Source organism: Panthera leo, chromosome B3, assembly GCF_018350215.1.
Source record: "Panthera leo isolate Ple1 chromosome B3, P.leo_Ple1_pat1.1, whole genome shotgun sequence".
Classification (NCBI taxonomy): domain Eukaryota; kingdom Metazoa; phylum Chordata; class Mammalia; order Carnivora; family Felidae; genus Panthera; species Panthera leo.
This window is the reverse complement of record NC_056684.1, coordinates 108801508-108824806: the sequence shown is the minus strand read 5'-3', so window position 1 is coordinate 108824806 and position 23299 is coordinate 108801508. Positions and strand designations below refer to the sequence as shown.

Here is a 23299-nt window from a genome sequence, read left to right as displayed (position 1 = left end):
GTAACAGTAAAGGGTACCTTTGAACTAAGGAATCTGGTAAGATACAGAAGAAAACCTGCCCCCCACACTCTTCCCTTACCTCCTCCTTCCCTTATACACACAAGACTGCCTACTTTTGCTGGTTAGGAAAAATACAACACAAATAATAATAAACAGGAAAAAAAAGATAATTTATATATAGATATATAAAGACACTGGAAAAGAAATAAGAAAATAAAACTTCAACATGAAAACACACTTTTACAAAAAGCCATGGTACAGAAGAAAATTGATACAACTAAACTAAATTAAATGTAGTGAACAACAAACTTAAGAAAGAAGTTCGTAAGTCATAAATAAAAAAAAATGGATATAGAAAAAGAAATATAGGGAGCTGATCAAAGTCAGAAAATAAATGAAAGCAAAGAGATAAAATAATATTACAAGTGAAGACTAAATTGCAAGGTGCCCACATTCTATCTTTTATTATGTAATAATAGTTACAAGAATATATAATTAAAGAGAATTAAATAAAAAGAGCAAAAAAAATTAATGAAACTAAAATAAAGAGGTACATGTATGCAAACATGTAATAGAGAACACAGGCATAAAGACCCAGTATACATATAATTCATGCCTACCAAAACATGAAATCAAACAAAAAGAACAGAACTGATGTTTAAACCATAATTTAGGAAAGCATCCTGAAACAAACAAAAAAAACCTAAACCACATGCCTGGCCTACTTCATACTGGGGAATATGGACCCTGTTATCATAAACTTCAGGTATATCCTACATGCTTTATAAATGTCAGAGAACTGTAGTTGACATGGTAGGTATGGACGAGTGCCCATTTTAAGTGTGTTCATTGTTTTAAAATAAAAGCATTCATCAGAATTGTGTGATGTAGCTAGCCAAGGTGAAATAAATCAGGATGGGGTTTTCATAGGTGATATCATGGGGAAGAGTAATACAAAATGTTTGTAATGAGAAACAGTAGTAATCTATGCTAGACATTTAAAAGGTGAAAACAGAAGGGGTCAAATTTGTAGGGAAGGTCAATGACGTGGAGATCTTAATACAGTTAATGAACTGTGGCTGACTGTGTGCGCGAATCGGCCTGTTGGGTGTTTAGAGGCATGTACTTCCACAGTGACTGAATTGTCCACACCCCCAGTCTCTAAATGTGCTAATAAGGTGCTTCATGATAGTCTGTACCCTAGATCAGGGATATGTGTGAGCTCTCTGAGTCAGTCACTCTGAAATGGAGAAACTTTTGAGAAGATGTGAGCTAAACGCAGATGGTTACATTTATTGTGGGAGCAAGTGGCATAAGAGTAAGGGTCAGTTTGAGAAGGAGCGAGAATATAAAAAAGATTAGGAAAGTCCGAGCAGGGGACAGATGGTCATGTTGCTAGCAGTTGATGGGAGTGTTGTCAGGTAGTTGGGCTCCACATAAGGCACCAGAGTCCTAATCCAAGGATCTTTCAGGAAATGTTTCCAAAAGGGCCACATGTTGTCATGAGAGCCATAATAGATAGCATTCAAATCAGGCTTAGATTGTATAGTCAAATGTGCCTCCAACTGTTACAAGTTGACCTGGGATAAATTTCTGTTGATTATCTCTGTATCCAGTAGCAATTCTGTGTTATAGATAGAGCAAAAGGGCTTTAAAATCATCCAAACTATGGATCTGTTAATAACTATTGTAATATGGAAATAATAATACCTGCACTGTATAGTTTTGGTAAGGATTAAATGGTTGGTGTCATTTTCTCTTTCAAAGTCTGAACCAATTGAATCTAAGAAAACAATATTGAAATCTCTGCTAAGCTGTGTTTAAGCCTTAGGAGAGAGATTCGGCTTGCCACTCTGTTAAAATATCGGACACTGTGATTTCACAAAAAGGCATAAATCTGTTCACCATCCTAGGAAGGATACCTTTTAAGTCATTTCATGCTTTCCCAGAATGTCACTCACATCTCATTGATAAAATAGTATCGGCTTTTTGTTTGTTTGTTTTTTGGTTAAAATATCTCACTCAACCACCATATTAGAAGCTTCTGAAGATAATGGCTGTGTGTTGTGGCTGTTGTTTGCGTATATCCAAAGACATAGCATGTTTCCAACATTCATTGGTGACCATCAATCAGTGAGCAAATGAAATAGCAAACAATGGCAGAACAGTGTTAGAGTGCTTTGAAAACCTCCATGAACTTTGGGAAGGAATGATTCCCTTTCCTTTGACACTGCTTCCTCAGTGTATTAGATTAGATAAAATTTGCAAACCTAATATAAATAAAGGATTCCTTAAAGGGAAAATAATAGTGTAAAGATTTTGTTCAGGTATAAACATCACCAAGGGCCAAACAAACTCTTTGTCTAAATGAAATTTTCAGGACATTTTTGAAGTGTTTTGGGCATTTAAGAGGATGAAGCTAGAATATTTTACAGAGAGCTCTGTTATAAAATGCAAGGTTGCACACTGATTCCCAAAGCAAAGGTGTCTTTTGTTTTTGTTTTGTTTGTTTCTTTCTGGGGTGGGGGGGGGCAGGTAAAACCCTTGGTTTTGTGCTAGAGGCTAATGCCCTCAGGTCAGAAGTTTGGTATTCGGTCTACTACCCTGGAGCTGAAGGACAAACTAAAATTGTCCCTGGTGAGATTCAGGTCATCTTCTTGCCAGGCTGGGACATGTAAACTCAAGGCTACAGACACTTCTCCTACTGAGGGGCTTCCTCAAGTATTTTTGGCTTTATGAAAAGTCGCACTTGATAAAAGCGTGTTAATGGAGATGACTGCTATGCCCTATTATTAGTTGGTATTCCAGGGGTTCTGGTTTATGGGAGGGCTGTTTGTCTCTTTGTCAAAAGAGAGGGACAAAACTTTTATCTTTTCAAAAACACTTTTTATTTTGAGATAATTGTAGATTCACATGCTTGTAGGAAATCATAGAGATTCTATGTACCCTTCACCCAGTTTCCCTCATAACCAGAAAGTTGACATTGGTACCATTCATCAACCTTATTCAGATTTCATCTCTTTTACACACACGAATGTGTGTGCTGTGTGTGTGTGCATGTGTGTGCGTGTGCGTGTGTGTGTGTATGTGTGTGGTCTTATGCCAAACAATTTTATCACAAGTGTAGTTTCATGCAATCACTACCATTGTCAGGATGGAAGAGTTCCATCACCGGGATCTCTCGTGCTACCCTTTACGGCAACAGTCACCTGTCTCCCCACCACTTTCCTGAATCCTGGCAATGGCCAATCTAGTCTCTCTTTAATATGGTCATTTCAAGAATGTTGTATAAGTAGAATCATGTAGACGTTTGAGATTAGCTTTATTTCATTGAGCATAATTTCCTTGAGATCCATCCAAATTATTGCATGTATCAATAGTTTGTTCCTTTTTATTGCTGAGTAGGATGCACAACAGTTTGTCCAGCTATTCACCTGCTGAAGGAAATCTGTAGTGTTTTTAGTTTGGGGCTATTGCAAAATAGAGTTCCTGTGAACAGTCATGTACAGGTTTTTGTGTGAATTTAAAATTTCATTTCTTTGGGATAAACACCCAAGACTGTAATTACAGGTCATGTGGTGAGCACATGTGTAGTTTTGTATGAAACCATTCTCCTTTACAGAGTAGATGCACAATTTTGTATACCTAGAAGTATAAGTACAATCTAGCTTCTTTGTATCCTCACATCATTTGGGACTATCACTATTTTATTTTAGATAGGTAATGCTATCACATTGAATTTACTATGTTGGGTCTTCTAATTCTTCAACACGATTTCTCTCTCCATTGACTTAGGGATTTTTGTTGTTGTTGTTGTTCATTCATCAGTATTTTGTAATTTTCAGAATATACATCCTGCTCATGTTTTGTTAACTTTGTACCTAAATAATTCATTTTATAAGTTACAAGTGGTGTTATGTTTTTAATTTTGGTTTCCATATATTCATCCTTATGTTTTACTTTTTTGGAATATTTGTTTGGCATTAGCCTCTCTATTGTTTTTCCTTATAGTCAATACATTTACCTCTCAGTCTGCTCTCTTTGATCTGCCCTGGGCTGAAATCAGATCACGTCTGCGGTATCTGGGACTCTGGTGGTTTCCTTGAGGCATTAAGTGACGCTCAAGGGCATCTATTACATGTACATCCTACACACTCTGTGGCTGTCTTTTCTCCTATTTGTGGACATTTTTACTTACTCTGGCTATTTTACTTATTCATGGCTATTTTCTGGATGATGAGAATTGTAATAAGTTTGATTACTGACATGTCTTGTTTCCCAGCAATGAAGGTATTGGTGACAAATATCAGTATAAGTAATACATAAACCAACATTCATTTAGGGCCTATTTCCCCAAAGTCCTTTTCATAATGTCAACATAACATGCTGTATCAAAAAGATGATAATTTGGTTTCTAGCGTATGTAGAATACTAATTAAGTTTTAAAGGAATTTCTTAAACTTAAAAAACACATACATTCCCCCTGTGCTACTAAATAGGCTCATGCAAATAAGAAAAGTCTGTTTAATTAACGTTGTAAAATTTTAGTCACCATGACAACATACATACTATTAAGTAAATAAATAACTAGCAATGTTCACTGTCGTGTTTTCAACTCTTATCAATAGCACTGATACAAACTTAATTAAGATAGTAGAGACTACATTTAGTGATAGAATTCACTATGATGTACCAATCATTTAAGAAAAGCTGCTTCTGTTATATGAAATGAAAATAGAGGTTGATTAGCTCTAATCACAAAGTTGATTAGCTGTAAAATGGCCAACATTTCACTTTGCCTGTGCCTATGGCAACTTTTCCCCAAACATCCCTTACTTATACCCTCCTCTGACCTGCTGCATATTATTTCCTCCAAAGTTGGCTTCCTTTTGCAACAGGGTAGCCTTTCCCTCTAGCTTTGACTGACCTAGTAAATTTGTCTTGTCTTCCTGGTAAGATTGGCAAACAAACTGCATGCAGGAACTGTTTGGAACCGTTTTTAATGCCATCTTCTATATGTGTTTCACATATAATAGACACCATATACCAGTACTATGTAATTATTGAACATAAGTAGGTAGTCCTGTGCCTTGCAGTGGTTTATCCCATAGATATTGCAACTTAATTTTTACCACATTTGCCTATTGCCAATATTTTTAGTGGTTGGGAATGGTGACAGTTATGATTTTCCATATTGCATTTTATCATATAAAGGCGCATACACACATACATCCACACATAACATATACAAATGTTAGGCAGGCAGATGGATAGATTTCCATATATGTAAATACCATGTAATGGCTACTCAGATGAAGATAAAATTTTTATCACCCTAGAATGCTATCCCATTCTAATTTTGTCAAAGCAATTACTGTGCCCTTCTGAAGTAACCACTATTTAAAAAATTGAGATGTAATTCACGTTATCATAAACTTCATCATTTAAAAGCGTATAGTTCAGTGGTTTTTAGTGAATTCACAATGTTGTGAAACCATCATCACTATCCAGAGCATCATCATCACCTCAAAAAAAAAAAAAAAACACCATTCCATCAGCAATTACTTTCTATTCTCCCCTTCCTCTAAGCCCTTGGAAAGGACTAATCTACTTTCTGTCTCTATAGATTTGCTAATTCTGGGCATTTCATATAAGTGGAGTCATAAGATATGTGGTCTTTTGTGACTGGCTTCCTTCACTTAGCATGCTTTCAAGATTCCTCCTGTTGTAGTGTATATTGGTACTTCATTTCTTTTTATGACTGCATAGTATTCTTTTGTATGGAATTTACCACATTTTCTTTTTTCCATTCATTAGTTGATGTGCATTGGGCTGTTTCCTGTAACTGGTATTTTGATGCCGAACTTCATAGAAGTGGAATTATACAGTATATATAAAGTATTCAATTTCATGGATATTGTTCATTCTATAGCTAATGGGCATTAACTTAGGGTTTGTTCTAAGTTTTGGCTATTATGAATAAAGATATAAAATTCTTGTACATGTCTTTTTATGAATATCTTTATACATTTCTCTAGTGTATATACGTTAAGAGTGAAATTGATGGGTTATGGTATTGATAGCAGTTTAGTTTTATTAGAAGTTGTCAAGGAGTTTAGAAAAGTGGTGACAACTCCACTAGAATACGTGAGAGTTCCAACTGCTCCACATGTTCTCCGAGTCTTGGCATGTTGTTGGCCTTTTACATTTAGCCATTATGGTGCAGGTGTAGTTGTATCTAATTGTGGTTCCAATTGGCATTTTCCCATACTTAATGGTTTTGAGCACCTTTTAAAATCAGTGGCCATTTAGATAATCTATCTTGTAAATTGTTCACATCTTGTTAGTATTTTATAAAAAATTGGGTTTCTACCTTTATCCTATTGACTTGTGGGAGTTTTTCATATATCTTGGATAGGACTCCTTTGTAGGATATATGTATTATAAATATCTTCTTTCAATCTAAGGCCAATCTTTTCATTTTCTTAACTTTTAAAATTGTATTTATTATACATGTTATGTTTTTATTATATTTATTATAGTCTATACATTGTTTCTTACCTTTTGCTTATGTATGAATTACTGCCATAAAAAACTCTAGAAAGCATACTTGTGCATATAAATATTCAAATAACTGTACCCTTTTATCTATTCCAGTGGTCCCAGAGAGCTAAATTCCTGAGGCACTTTACTTACAGTGAAGGACTTAATTTACCAGAAAGCTTAGCTATCCTATTTCAACTACATATAATAACATAACAGGATTTATTCAATAAGAACACATTGATCGAGGTCTAGTCTGATCAATGTCAGCATATTGGGAGAGTGACTGGAAGAGCTTAGTGTTCTCTGAAAGATTCCTGATTTTATAGTAAAGCTATTTTACACATAAATACACCAATAGCTGTATCTAGGCACCACATCTGTAATCTATATATGAGTGTTAGAGCTGTGAAAAAATGTTGCAGTGTGATCCCAATTGTTCAAACATTGATACTCTGTCTTACTTTACTGTTTTTCTTCCAGTTAATAATCTCCCAACCTTTTTAAGCAACATAAATTTTTAGCTATTATTTTATATATACTTGATTTAATCTATCTGTATATACACATCTATATATAGACATAAATGTGTATTGGCACTTATATATTCTTTTATACAATCAAATAATCAGATCTCAAATTCTTTTTAGAATTAAATGCAATATAAATGACCGACCCACATATCTTTTGCTTCATTTACTACTCTGACTTCTTTGGGCTACCTTTACTTTCTATAGTTGGTATAAGTATATATATGTACACACACATATATGGGTAGATATATTAAATTGCATAAGTAATTTGAAAGAATACTGATGCACATCTTCTGGAATTTTAGTTTGCTCTATTGGTAGGTTGAGACACAAGCTTTCACAATCATAATCATTCTAGAAATAGCTGTCACTATTGGTTTAACAGCTCGATTTTGTTTCATTCATTCTCTTTAGACAATACCTATTTGTTTAAAAATAACTTTTTAAAAATAAAAATGTATATATTTAAAGTGTAAAACATGATTTGATTACATATACATAGTGAAATTATTTACTACAATCAAACTAATTAACATATCTATCTTCACATTATTAACATGTGTGTGTGTGTGTGTGTGTGTGTGTATGTGTGTGATTTTTTAAGTAATCTTTTAAAATTAAAATATAATACTAGGGCGTCTGTTGGTTAAGCGCCTGACTTTTTGATCTTGGCTCGGATCATGATCTCATGGTTCATGGGATTGAGCCCCACGTGGGGTTCAGTGCTGACAGTGCGGAGCCTGCTTGAGATTCTCTCTCTCTCTCTCTCTCTCTCTCTCCCTCTCCCTCTCCCTCTCCCTCTCCCTCTCCCTCTCCCTTTCCCTCTCCCTCTCCCCATCTCACACATGCACATATGCACATGCTCTCTCAAAAATAAGTAAATGTTAAAAAAATTAAAATATATTACTGAAGTGTGGGAAAATTATATTATAAATGAACAGCTTACTAAATTTTCACAAAGTGAACAAATGTGTTTAGCCAGCACCCCAACACCTCATTACTGGAAGTCCTTCCATGTTTTCTCCAGACATTAGCCAGCTTTGCCCCTCCACAGTAACCCATATCTTGACTTCTACAACCATATATTGATTTTGCCAGTTGTTGAACTTTATATAAGTGGAATTATGTAGAATATACTCTTTTGTGTTAGGCTCTTTTCAATCAACATTGTGTTGTTGAAATTGATCTATGTTATGTGTAGTTGTATCTTTTTCCTTTTTTTTTTTTTTTTTTTGCTGATAACAGTCCATTGTGTGAATATACCACAATGTATTTATCTATTCTAATATTTATGGATCTTTGTTTAATTTTCTTTTTTAAAAATATTTTTTAAATTTTATTTATTTTTGAGAGACAGAGAAAGACAGAGCATGAATGGGGGAGGAGCAGAAAGAAAGGGAGACACAGAATCTAAAGCAGGCTCCAGGATCTGAGCTATTAGCACAGAGCCTGACACGGGCTTTAACTCACCAACCATGAGATCATGACCTGAACCAAAGTCGGACACCTAACCAACTGAGCCACCCAGGGGCCCCTTTTTGTTTAATTTTCAACTTGGAGCTATTATGAATAGTGCTCCTACAAATGCTTTTATGTGGTTTGGTGCATATATACAGACATTTCTGTTAGGCATATACCCAAAGTGGAATGGAATTGTTGGGTCTTAAGGTATATATATAAACTTTTGTCAGTATAGTCAGGTAATGGAACTACAAATTCACTTCTACCACAGTATATGAGTGGGCCATTCTTTTAAAGAAGCTGGAACATTATTTATCATAGGTGACTTTGAAAGGATCACTGCCAGATTGTTTCCAGAATTGTTTCCATTCTTCTGGATAATTCAGTCAAATATATTTTAAAATATATTTCTAAGTTTAGAAAATACTTTAACATGTGGAAAAGCATTCTCTTTTTCACTTTTTAAAAATTTTGAATATAGTTGACATACAATGTAGAATATATTTTCAGGTATACAGGTTAGTGATTTGACAGGTTTATACATTATGCTATATTCACCACAAGTATAGCTACCAATCTGTCCCATTACATTGCCATTACAATATTGTTGACTGTATTCCTTATGCTCTGCTTTTTATTCCCATGACTTACTCATTCCATAACTGGAGATCTGTATCCCTCTCTCCCTTTCATCCTTTTTGCCCAACTCCCCACCCTCCTTCCCTCTGACAACCATCAGTTTGTTCTCTGCATTTATAGTTCTGATTCTGCTTTTTGTTTATTTCTTTAGATTCCACTTGTGAGTGGAGTCATATATTTGTCTTTATCAGGTTGACCTATTTCACTTAGCATAATACCCTCCATGTCCATCCATGTTGTGACAAATAGCATGACCTCATCCTTCTCATGGCTGTGTAATATTCCATTGTGTGTGTGTGTGTGTGTGTGTGTGTGTGCATGTGCGCACGCCATATTTTCCTTATCTATTCATTTATTGATGGACACTTGGGTTGCTTCCATGTCTTGGCTACTGCGAATAATGCTGCAGTAAACACAGGGATGGATATGTCTTTTTGAATTAGTGTTTTCATTTACCCTGGGTAAATACCCAATAGTAGAATTATTGAATCATATGCTATTTCTATTTTTAATTTTTTGAGGAATCTCCATAATGTTTTCCACAGTGGCTATACCAACTTACATTCCTAGCAACAGTGTACAAAGTTTCCTTTTTCTCCCCATCCTCATCAACACATATTGTTTCTTGTCTTCTTCATTTTAGCCATTCTCAGAGGTGTGAGGTGGTATCTCATCGTGGTTTTGATTTGCATTTCCCTGATGATGAGTGATGTTGAGCATCTTTTCACGTGTCTGTTGACCATCTGTATGTCTTCTTTGGAAAAATGTCTATTCGGTTCCTCTGCAAAAGTATTCTTATTTAGTCAAATACATGCACATGAAAAAGTACACACATGAGATTAAGAATAGAGAACAATAGAAAATCTAAATTTTATCAGAGCCCTAAATTTGGAAAGTTAGTGGTCTAGAACATTGCACCTTTAACAAGCTAAAAAATCGTAACAATTGCTATTTGTTTCTTTTTATTGCTCACTTTACTGCAGAACCAAAACTATGAAGAATTTGGTAGAATGGGTTCACTACATTTTTTAAACAAAATCTTAAGTCTCACTTTTGTATATGTGGTCTATTTGCAGAAAATTTGTCTCTAAAGTGAAACCTATGAATTTTAACCTATAATCTCTCACTGATCATATCAGTCTTCTGTTGCTAAATATGACCTTTTACTTTTAAATAATGGAAGTTAATTTGCTTTGGTTTTATTTCATTACATTGTTCCTGAGTTAATTCCTTGGAGGTTTGGATACCCCAGAAATTGGCAGACTAACCTCCAGACAGCTGCTCTGCCTTGGTCCTCATGGCTGCCTGGTTATACTTGAAAAAAAAAATAAGGTGAACCTTTTTTCTTCCCATAAAATGAATGAGAATTGAATTTCTGTAGCGAACTTTACTTCATTTGTTGGCAGTCTTAAAGCTCCTCATTCCCAAGAAGGATTGTAAAAATGTTTTATGTGCAAATGTCACTTGCCTTACTCTCTCCACTGGTTTTCTCTAATTTAATACCAATTCGGTTGGATCCGTGAGGGGAGATTAATTAGCAATGCATAACTTAATTGCATCAAAGGAAGCAGGGATTTTGAAGAATGTCAGTGGTAACTTCATTGCCTATCAAAATGTCATTAATGCATTTATTCCTTTGTCCTAAGAAAGAGAACGGTGGTGGGGGGGATCATCTTCACTTATCAATTATTATTAAAAATAGCTGTCACTATATTACCCCAATATAAGATTTTGTAGATAATAAAAAAAAACAATTTATTTTAGAGCAGTGAGAAATGTCAAAAGGGGCCCTTGTTTTGTTCACTACTTTCAGAAGCTTAAAATGGAAGTATCACGATTATCCTCATTTTCACATTAGAAATTTGTTGTAGATTGAATAAAAGCAGTCAGTCTGTTGTCACTAAACTAGGGAGTAGTGGTAGGAGACCACCTTCACTAAGATTAAATAAAGCTCAACATTCTGTCTCATTACAGTTCCATATACAATTCCATACAAGCCATGTACAATTCCATTTTTTGTTTCAGGTAAAATTGCCTTTTCTTTTTCAAATGCAAATGAATGAAAAATTGAGGGGTGGGTGATTATTAAAAAGATGTAAGATAGTCTCATACACTTCTGGCTTAAAGAGTAATTTACTCTGCCTTTTCTGGGAAATAAGTTGGCAAGATCCTTGAAAATGTTTTTATATTTTGCCCACTGACTTTTCTTCTAAAAGAATCTGTCCTCAGACAATCTGACAAAAGTACAGAGTATTTGTTGTACCTTGATTTATGAAAGGGAAAACTACAAATCTTGATATCCAATAATAATGCAGTGGTTAATTGTGTTATAATTGTATGATGGAGTATTATGCAATGATTCAAATTATGTTTTTAAATCAGTATTTCATGGCATGGGAAGTGATTATAATGAGATATAAACACAGCAAGAAATAAAGGTTTGCAGAGTCAGGTTTCACGAAAATGGTATGTATGTATATAGATATGTAAGTAATGGAGAAATCTTATTTTCTTCTTTATAGGTTTGATTTACTACATTTTATATAAGGATTGTTAAAATGCATGTTTAAGTGTATTCAAAGAATTAATAATAGAGAGGATAAAACCTTGTTCTTTGGGCTTTGTATAGTCAACCATTTCCTTAGAGAATCTTGATTTAACTCTTTGGCTTCTAATTCAAGTTTTTAGGCTTGCTTTTCTAAGCTTTTGCAACATTACTAGTATCATAATGGATAAAAGTGATGGGGAAAATGACATTTATCAAATATGTTTACTCCATGCTAATATATAGCTCATGTCCTTTTCATCTATACACTGAAACATATATTTCAAATAAGATTACTTCCTTTTGGCAAATAGTAATGAGATAAATAATTTGTCAGTGCATCCTTATGTCTTCACCCACACACTAAAATATGGCAATACATTTATCTGAAGCTGAAATTAAAGTGTTTAGAAATGGAAGCAAATCTGCAAGGAAATCTAGGCTGCTCTTTGGTGGTGGTGGTGGTATGCACATCAGCAATTTCTTAATAAAAAAAGGTATATTTTGATTAATTGGACATTAAATGATTTTCAGAAATCAGCATCTATATTTTTGTAGTATTCAAAGACCCAGCAACATAAAAGAGTGCCAGATGTCACATTTTGTTCCTGGTTGAGCTTCGTTGAGGAGCATGGCTTAAAAACTGGAACCCAAAGAGTTTTGGGTTTTGCTAGTAACTTATTGAGAGGCCTTGAGCAAATCACATAAACTTTATGTTATACATTTGCCTTATCTGTAAAATGGGGCACTGGACTAAGAATAGTCATTTTTTAAGCTATTCGTGACTGGAAGCTCTAGGGATACAGGCACTGAAAGTTTTGCTCTTGGATCTGGAGGGCATGCATAGTAGCCCACATGTTAACAAGTGTATAACCAATTCTTACTAACTACGAGTTAAATGAATGACTATATGTGTCCTTGGTATCATAAATCAATGAATTTCAAAAAGTTTCCTCCTTCAGACCATGGCATTTTTTTTTCTTTTTCCAGGGTTGGTTGCAGAATTCTAAGAATGACTCCTTGTATATGGCTATAGCTCTTCCAAAGAGAAAATTTATCCATTGTCCTAATTAAGAATCTAATTTATAACTATCCTGACATGAAGAGGGGATACTCATTTTAATATGAATATTTTCTACTGAAATGTAATTTCATTTGTTTATAACTATAAGATACCCAGTAAGGACCTTATCCACAAGAGATTGCATATGACATTCAAGGCAGAGTACATTGAAATTAGGACTAATGGACCAGGTGTTAGAGTCATCTTGAATGATAATTTTATCACTTAAAACTAAGTTTTGTCTTGCCTAAGACACTTGTCAGTGCCTTCATTTACAGAAAAAATAATCTATACTCATATTTCAATGACAGACACAGCATGTAAGGCACATGCTCTATCTAAGGATAGGGAATGAGCTTGCCACTGGGTGTGACTTTGGTCTATTTTAACTTAGTTTTAACTTGTCACTTTATGACATTTGAACTTTAGTATATGGCACCTATAAAAATAATAAATGAATTAGTGTCATAAGTGAAGTGAAACAAAAAAGGGAAGATGCAATTAATATGTAATAAAAATCCTCTTTTGATATGCCACTGAACAGAGAATATTGCTTACATTGGAGGATTTCATTTGAAGCATGCATCCTGAAAGACATAATTAAAAGGACATAAAATGACTGCTAACCAAAATGAATCCAAAACATTAAAAATCCTGTAAGGTAAATGGAATAGAAACAGAATGGTTCATTTTCCCATTAAGCTATTCAGTATAATGTTTATGCATGTGTGTATATATTTTAAAATTATTTTTACTTTTTGGCTTTTCTAGCACTAATTTCATTTTCAACTTGAGAAAAATATTAATATTAGCTAGTGCTTGAAATATCTTCAGGGTCATGCTGAGATATTTCCTTAATTTTGCCTAGAATCTCAACAGCCAAGATACAGAATTCAGAACAGGGTGGAAAATAAAAAAAAGAAAAAGAAAAAGAAAAAGAAAAAAAGTATATTGTTTTTCCAGAGTGCTAAAGCAACAATAAACTTTGTAAGAATATTCATGTTCAAGGGGCGCCTGGGTGGCTCAGTTGGTTAAGCATCTGACTTCGGCTCAGGTCATGATCTCATGGTTCATGAGTTTGAGCCCCACATTGGCTGTCTGCTCTCAGCACGGAGCTCTCTTTGGATCCTCTATCCCCCTTTCTCTCTGCTCCTCTCCCACTTGAGCTCTCTCTGTCTCTCTTAAAATAAGTAAAGTTGAAAAAAAAAGAACAGAAAAAAGTACTCATGTTTGATAGGGGTAATAAAAGCCAACATTTCTTTAGTCCTGGCCATGTGCAAGGCTAAACTGTGCTAAACTCAAGCCCTTTCATTTAATTCCTGCAATAGGACTATGAAATGAGTGCCATTATCCCATTTCACAGGTGAGGTTTCTAGAGATAAGACAACTTAGGCTACAGAGGTAGTAAGTGATAGATATGCACCCAGATCTAAGTGTTCTCGAGCCTTATCTTTTTCCTACCTCTAAGCCATAAGTAATGACTCCTAGGCAACATGGGCTCCCATGTCACCCTGTCCATGTCCTGTCCTAACACTTTTCTCATTGTATTTTAACTTTTTGTACATGTCTTCCTCCTGCTACTTTGTGGCTAGCTCCTCCAAGGCAAAGACAGTGTCTTATTAATCCTTCTAGTTCCAGGGGCTTACTGCAGGGGTGCACCCCATCATTGGAGTTGAGTAAGTGCCTATTGAACCAGTAATATCAGAAGTCATTAAAGATTAATATAATAAAGAAAACATTACATTACTATGGAAAACAACTGATGTGGAAGGGAAAGTGCTAATTGCTTCTAAAGCTGTGTTAGGCATTCCTTTCTTCAAAGATGAGATTTTTCAGGATAGGTGAGTTGATCCCTACTCCCTTAGGAATTATAAGGAGCATTAAAAAAGCCACAGAGTTGCTTAAGTGGTACAAAATAATATGTACGGTATTAGGAAAGATTAAGGGAAAGGATACTGGAAGTATAATTTAATTAATGGTCTTTACATTTATGATGGACTCATCTTCTACACAGGGAGGCAACCAACTTTTCATTGATCATGAGTCCCGAGTGAAAGGAATATCCAGGATATTTCAAGCCTTAGGTAATTTTTTTAAAGGTTAAAATGTATGTAGTACAGGAAAGACACACATTTCATATTAAAACTTTATTCAGTATAATTTAATGCGGAAAGATCAGCTTAAGACTTCTATTTGAAGGGCTGAAAGCCTATCAGAGAAAAAAATTTCTGACAAGGAAACTTACCCAAGGGGGCTGGGAGAGGATTCTAAGTGAGTTTTTACACACATCTTTCAAATAGGTGGTACTGACTTCTGTAATTACATCTTGCTTTATGATGCTCTGATTAGATGTGGTGATGGTGTCCATTTTATTCTGGGTCATTAATTGCCCTGTCTGAAAGCTACAGGCAATAAGAACCTTCTAACCCTTTGGTAGAGAGCTATCTAAGCATGTTTCTGCCAGTTGTGCCCTCTTCTGAAGGCTGCCTGTAGCTTGAATTTTCCTGTTTCCCTTGGCAGTCTGGAGTCAAAGACCAGTACAAGCAAGGTTGCCAGGCAGTAATGTGCTCACCTTGTGGGCGCCGCCACTCCCAATTGCATAAACCCTACAGAAGGCTAGTGAATACCTTTTTCACTCCTTGAGCATAAAGCTATTTGTAAAATGAAAATTTTTAGGAGTGAAAATAGACACATCAAGGGTAGAGTTTTATCAGCCAGTGCCCGCATGTCAAGTTACAAGGGTACTTTTGTTGATTTTGTTTTCTTATAATTGATTAATATGAATCCACTTCCCATGTGGAGTAAAGTACATCAGACTAAATTTGGTTTTAGTTATGAAAAAATTCTAAAACAGAGACTAGACTAAGATGAAAGGTAATACCCTATTTTAGTTGGCTCTTTGATGAAATTATATTAAGGTTTTTTTCTGAGACTCTTCCTAACCACCTAAGACTCTGTTCTTTCTTAATGTTTTATTTATTTTTGAGAGAGAGAGAGAGAGCACAAGCCAGGGAGGGGAAGAGAAAGAGTGGGACAGAGGATCTGAAGCGGGCTCTGTGCTGACAGCAGTGAGCCCCATGTGGGGCTTGAACCCATGAACTGTGAGACCATGACCTGAACCGAAGTCAGATGCTCAACCGACTGAGCCACCCAGGCGCTCCAAGACTCTGTTCTTTCTATGGAGAGATCCATACCACTCTCAAAGTTTTACTGTGTGATGCTGCATTGTAACACTCCATATGCTCATCAGCCCATCTCCCTGGATAATTAGGTCCTTGAGAACAGAGGTGTGACTTTTAACTTTGCATTCCCAGCATCTAGTACAGTATGTTGCCGACTTTGTCGCAGCTAAACATTTGTTGGATGACTTTTTTACTGAAATAGCCTTTTTTCTTTTCTTCTCACTTCTTCATTTCTCACTTTCTTCAGGTTCTCTCCATCTGTCCCAAGGACATGAGAGCTGATATCTGTGTTCATCTAAATCGGAAGGTTTTCAATGAACACCCTGCTTTTCGATTGGCCAGTGATGGGTGTCTGCGCGCCTTGGCGGTAGAGTTCCAAACGATTCACTGTGCTCCTGGGGACCTCATTTACCATGCTGGAGAAAGTGTGGATGCCCTCTGCTTTGTGGTGTCAGGATCCTTGGAAGTCATCCAGGATGATGAGGTGGTGGCTATTTTAGGTACTGTGAACTTTCCTAATGTAGTAGCAAATTTGTAACAGTTTTAGAGATTTTGCTTCTCAGGTTTCTTAAGAGAAATTTCCTCTGCTTGGTGACTTTGGAAATTGGGTCACTAATGAGACAATGAATCTTAGTAAAAACTAGTAATGCTCTTTCAGCAAAGAACATTCGTATTGGTCACAGCTTAATGGGCTGCACAAGGGTTTGATTAAACTTTCTTTGGCAATAGTAGGACAATACCTTTTAGACTAGAGTTGGTCATAGCCTAAGGTGTCTGTACCTCCATGTTGGTAAGTGTGAAAATGGCTTGTGGAACTATTTTCAGGTTGCTAACCTAGAATGATAGTCTCAGAGGGGCAACAGAACCTGTCTAACTCAATACTTTCTTTTAGATATGAGCAAAATGAGGACCAGAAAAGTTTAGTGACTTTCCCAGCTAGTTAGTAAATGAGTTAGGACTTGAGTACAGATCATCTTATTCTAAATATTTATGCCTCATTCATCCACAGCAGACCTAAGTAATGAGCTGAAAGTGATGAGGAGGTAAATGAATTTAACCCATTATGTTAGAGTAATCATAGTGCAAGTAAATTTCGGTTTATAAAGCTTGTTCCATCCATTCGTGAACCAAGAAAAAATATTTGGCTAATAATAAAATTAAATAAAAAATTCAGAGACCCAGTAGATTGTTATACTAACAAAAAGGAGTCAGAGATAGAGTATGTAAATAACAACATTTTAAGAAATTACATGTTTGGGGCATTGTAATGTGTATATTGGTTAAAATATGCTAAATGATATTTTATTTTATTTTATTTGATCTTATTTTATTTTATCTTATTTTATTTTATTTTTTTTCAGAGAGAGAAAGAGAGCATGCACATGTGCAGGGGAGAGGCAGAAGGAGAGAGAGAGAATCCTCAACAGGCTCCACTCCTAGTGTGGAGCCTGATATGGGGCTCAATCTCAGGACCTCATGACCTGAGCCGAAATCAAGAGTTGGTCGCTTAACCGACTGAGCCACCCAGTGCCCCTAAATATTTTAGATTATTTCTACTCATAAATCTGTAGCAGTTTCATGAAGTCCACATAGGTATAAAAAGAAGCCGTAATGAGGTCAGAGAGAATCAGCCCTTGTTTTTCTCTCAAGTAAAATAAGTTAAAATTGCAGGAAGTCAACTCCATTTTCATATTTTTCATGGCTTGTGTCTCATGAAAAACGAGCTCAATTTTTAAACTATTGGATTTTTTTTTTTTTTTAGCTACTGAGGTCAATCTACCATAGCTTGAATGCCACTTACTCTTGTAAGTAAAAGATTGGACTTCTGTGTTTTAGAAGCTACAAAAGTAAAGTCCAGCACAAAAATGAATAACTGATTTCAAAAAGCACAATTACCTGAAATAAGACAGAATTTAGTATTGAGAAGCAGTGAGCCTTCATAGGAAAATAGGTTCAGTAAAATTAGTAAGAGTTAGAGAAAATGGTTCCGGGTTGCAAATGACGGAACACTATTGAGAAATAGCATTACAGTTAAGGTGAGATTTCTTTTAGGAAATATTTTTATTTTTTATTTTTGCAAGAGAAATTCGTATAGCACTTTAGAGTCAGCACCGTGTTTAATGCTACTTAGTGGTTGTTCTGCTTTGTTCCCCGGAGTATAAAGGCGTTCTATGTAATCCTTCATAAAAAGTGTGTATTTTGCCAGAACAATCCTTTGTGGTAAAATGAAGCATATACACACCACATCCATTCTTGTTTGCTTAAAGAAGAGGATAAAACAGGTGTATTTTCTTTTCCTGCATGTTCATGTCAATGGTGGGTGGGAGAACAGGCATCGGATATATTACAGTGAAGCGTGTGCCTTGTGATAAGTTACCTCAGCTGTGTACTCATTGTCATTTACTTTGCCCCATTTTCTTCATTACAGCTTCACCTTGGTAACTTATTTTCTAAAAAGAAGGGTGGAGAAAGCCCTGGGTGCAGTGCCGCTGGGTTGGGTTTGTTAAGCTGGAATCATTTGCTCAGTGAGACAGACAAAATGCATTTTCTTTTCATTTTAAAATAAAATGGTAGCTGGTTTTGCACAGTGACACAGTGAAAATGAACACAGGGCCCCTGAGTATTGGACCAGTCTCATTATATATCTGTCACATTTTATTTCTTTGTGTGCTTTTGTTTATCTTCTTCAAAAAAGTCTTGGGATTCAGAGACTTTTCATCTTTTGGTTTAATGAGTCAAATTATATGTACATCCATCTTCCCTGGAAACTTTTCTTTCCTTTTTTTCCATGGGCCTCTCACAAAGATTAATTCAGCCAAAGGGCAGTAAGAGGATTTTTATTTAAAAAAACAAAAACAAAAAACAAAGTTTGACCCGGAAGTGATCTCTCAGGGTGGAAGTAGGTGGGCCAGGCTGGGAAGTGCCATAGTGGCAGAGGCTACATGGGCTGGCCAGCTGCCTTGGCACCATGGGGCCAGACAAAAATACTGTCTTACAGGAGTCTGTGGTTTGGATCAGTGATGACAGGACAGATGTGGTGATTAGCTTTGGGAACTCTGTCCTGGTACCTTCTGCCAATCTGGGTTTATTGGAGAGACAGTCTGAAGACATTGTGGACTGGGAGGGTGGACTCCTAGAGAACTTCTGCAGGAGAGGGAGCACGAGGGCATTGTCGGATTGCCCTTGCATTCACACCATGTGCAGGTTCCACCCTGGAGGCCTCTGAAGCCCTGCCTGGAAACTACCCTGGAACCTGCCAGGAAGGTTTTTCCTAATAGCCAGCCTCTTGATTTGTAGATCCCCACTGTGGCTCCATTTTGTGACTTCTTAGTGTGGTTTCCATTGAGTACGCATGTTTTTAGACTTTTCGAAAGTACTTTTATGATTAAAAGAAGGGTGGCGGGCGCCTGGTGCCTCAGTCAGTTAAGTGTCCCACTCTTGGTTTCGGTTCAGGTCATGATATCATGGTTGGTAGGTTGGAGCCCCATGTGGGGGTCTGCATGGGTTTGGGATACTCTCTCTCCCTCTGTTCCTCCCCCTTCCCCCTCTCTCCCAAAAATAAATAAATAAACTTAAAAAAAAAGGAAGGGTGGGAGGGTTATTTAACACTCAACATACCTTAACAATGTTTTTTTTTTTTTTTAATGTTTATTTATTTTTGAGACACAGAGAGACAGAGCATGAATGGGGGAGGGTCAGAGAGAGAGGGAGACACAGAATCTGAAACAGGCTCCAGGCCCTGAGCTGTCAGCACAGAGCCCAACGTGGGGCTTGAACTCATGGACCGTGAGATCATGACCTGAGCCGAAGTCAGATGCCCAACCAACTGAGCCACCCAAGCGCCCCGCCTTAACAATGTTTTAAGAGAGGGAGAGGAAAAGAGAAACTCAATAGTGTCACTCCTAACATTTCGGTGACTATCCTTTCCTTTTCTGCTCTTTCTGTTTCTCTTCTCCTTCTTCTCATTTTTTGATAGCTTAATTTTGACATAATTACAAACTTAGTGAAAAGTTGCAAAAATTATCAGGGAGTGAAGTTTGATAAATATCTTTGGGTTTTCTGCCTTTTTAGTAAGTTGGTTAGGTCTTCTGCTGGCATACTTGGGTAGTTATTACAGGTTTGGTCTCAGACCACCACAAAAAATCAAGTATCTCAATAAAGTGAGTCAAGTGAATTTTCTGGTTTACCAGTTCATATAAAATTTATGTTTACACTATACTGTAATCCATAAAGTGTGCAACATTATGTCTAAGAAAAAAGTATATATCTCAGTTGAAAGGTATTTTATTGCTAAAAAAATTGCTAACCATCATCTGAGCTTTCAGTGGGTCGCAATCACTGGTAGCAAGTCACTATAACATATAATAATAAGGAAAAAGTTTGAAGTATTGTGAGAATTATTAACGTTTGAGTCAGAGACACAGAGTGAGCAAATAGGGGTGCCTGGGTGGCTCAGTCAGTTAAGCATCAGACTCTTGGTTTCGGCTCAGGTCATAATCTCATGGTTTGTGAGTTTGAGCCTGGCATTGGGCTCTGTGCAGACAGCGCAGAGCCTGACTGGGATACTCTCTCTTCCTCTCTCTCTGCCCCTCTCCCACTTGCATATTCTCTCTCTCTCTCTGTCTCTCTCAAAAAATAGATAAATAGATACAACCTAAAAAAAACCACAAAGTGAGTAAATGCTGTTGGAAAAATGATGGTAAATAGATCTGCTTAACATGGTGTTGGCACAAATCTAAATTTGTGAAAAACACGATATATGCATGTTAAAGTGTCTTATTATTAATGTGTTTTATCTGTGCCTTCTTGTATCTCCTGTAGTTTGTGCTGTCTCATGGTTGCTGCTGTGTTATTTGGTGCACAGATATTCATAACTGTTGTATCTTCATTGTGAATTGTGGCTTTTAGCATTGAAATGTGTCCTTTTTCATCAGGTCTAATGACTTTTTGCCTTATGTAAGAGACAGAAAGAAAAAAACATGTCTCACATCCGAGCATAGCTCAGAAAAATGAAGATTTACCTCAGTTGGTCTGATAGGAGAAATAAACAGGATTTTCTCTCTTTTACATTGATTCGTTTGCCAGTTGAAAGGTAGAGAAGGGAGGTCATTTTAAAATTAATTAAAATTGCTGAATCCAAAGAACAGGTGCAGTTTCATTCTTTTGGATCTTTGCCTCTCAACAGTCCCTTGGTAGGTACATAATTCTTTAGTGTGTCAAAAATGCTAAGTGTTTAATGAATACGTTCTGAACCATAACTAATTAGTGGAAAGATTAAAAATGTAGTCAACAAAGTGCTTTCTTTTTTTAACGTTGAAGGATGGCTTCAAGATGTTTTTCTAAATAGGGCAGGTGAAGATAATTGCTTTTCATGTCTTTTTCCAAGTTGAAGCTCTTTCAGTTCTTACACCTCCACCTTTTTCTTTTTGACCTTCCCACTTTTTATGAGACACAAAAAATTCCAAATTAAGTTCATGATGCATATGTAATATTTTATATTCTTTAGTATCTTCTTGCTTTTTAGTTCCTACCCTATAATTACCTAATGTGAACAGATTTACTGGTGTGGCCAAAACAGCCAGGTTACTTTTAAGTGTCTCAGCGAGGTATATTGCATCTTTAAGGGCTATATAAATGACATTTCCCTGTGAACGATAGACCTGGCTCCCAAGATATTTGTTTTGCTGCATTCACATTTTGTCTTTTCTGGGTCTGTTGATGATGAGAATCATAGAGCTGGAGTTCTTAATCTAAAACAATCTGTATCTAAGTCTTCTAATTGTAAATTCAAATTCCCGAGAGAGTTATGCTTATTTATGTAGTTTGGATGGAGGGGTTAGATATTGTTATGGGGTTAGGGCAGAGAGCAGAAGTGAGGCAGAGAATGACAGTATTAAATAACCTTAATAATAAAAAAATAATTTCTAGTACCTGAGTTAAGAGTTTTGTGTTATCAAATAAAACTTACAAATTATGGTGCTCAAAATTCAAAATCTGCTTATTTTTACTCCAAAAAGAAAAAAAATTCTAAGATGTGAATGAATAATATTTTGCTATTTTGAGAACCTGCGAAAATGTGACTTTCATGCTACAGTTAAGATTTCTTCCCGTACTTGCTATTAGAAGTCAAGTGTTTCACACTTTAAATCCTTAAAAGGGCTTTTCCTAAGCCCCCAAAGTTATTTTCTTTTGCATCCATGTTTCTGTTTCGAGATGTTGAACTATGAACCAGGTAGGTTTGCTATACATTATTATGATGATGAACATGGTGAATTCAGACATTTTTATAAAGGTCAAGCCAGTTATTTGCTTTAAAAAAATTACATGCTTGTCTTGTTTTAAACTTTCAAAGTAGTGATTCCGACATCATTTGTATGGTTCAAATTATATACTTAGAGTTCTTCAGCCTGTAGATTTTTTGGATAAAATGCAAGTCTTTACAGTCTAGTAGTTTAGACTCAATTTCAAATTCTTTCCCAATCATCCTTCAAAACTAAGTCTTGTTGATTCTATCACCTTGTTATCTCTTTATCTTATCCTTAATACCCCTTCACATGGTGACTGCTTTTAAAAGCTTGGTCCTGGGCTGTGACTGCCATCTGAAAGGCCTGGAGAGCTCACAATCTGTCATCAGCTTCAACCTCCAATTCTTTGTTATGTGGCCACCAAAATATTCATTCTAAAATATAATTTACCATGTGGTCTTCTCATTAAGATTGACTTTTTAGCAACCTGAGGATAAAATGTAACTTTTAGCATGGCCTCTGAGGCCATTTTGTTCTTGTTTCCTTTCCAGCCTGACTTGAGCCATTACTTTGCCCTACTGTGTTTTCACACCATGTTGAATTGCAGGAAGTTTCCTACCATTTGGGCATTTTGAACAAGGAGAATACAGCAGGCCAAATGTTAAATATCTCAGGTCACTTAAAACTCTTTAATAAAACACTCCTTCCTTGTTATACATCAGGAATTCCCAGTATCAAGAAAGAATCTAATTTATACCATGGTGATTGGCCATGGTAGGAAAAGTTGAAATTATTTCTTTGGAAGGGGACTTAGCTTTGATTCCTAAAAGTAGCATTACTTTCCCTATCAACTGGAATAAATAGTCTGCAAGTCAGAATTAATTTTACTGAAAATAAACACTTAAGGAGCACCTGGGTGGCTCAGTTGGTTAAGCGTCCGACTTTGTCTCAGGTCATGATCTCACAGTTCATGAGTTCGAGTCCCACATTGGGCTCTGTGCTGACAGCTTGGAGCCTGGCACCTGCTTAGGATTCTGTGTCTCCTTCTCTCTCTGCCCCTCCCCCACTCATGCTCTGTCTCTCTGTCT

The 23299-nt window shown here is 36.1% G+C and overlaps 1 protein-coding gene across 3 annotated transcripts in view; it reads left to right on the top strand.

Moving 5' to 3' along the window:
• Positions 1-23299, top strand: part of KCNH5 (potassium voltage-gated channel subfamily H member 5) — a 301067-nt gene that overhangs the window by 215934 nt on the left and 61834 nt on the right. For all 3 annotated transcript variants that reach the window (XM_042943442.1, XM_042943444.1, XM_042943443.1), the window contains one exon: positions 16214-16466. In XM_042943442.1, the coding sequence (XP_042799376.1) occupies positions 16214-16466 (253 nt within the window). The remainder of the gene's footprint in view (positions 1-16213; positions 16467-23299) is intronic.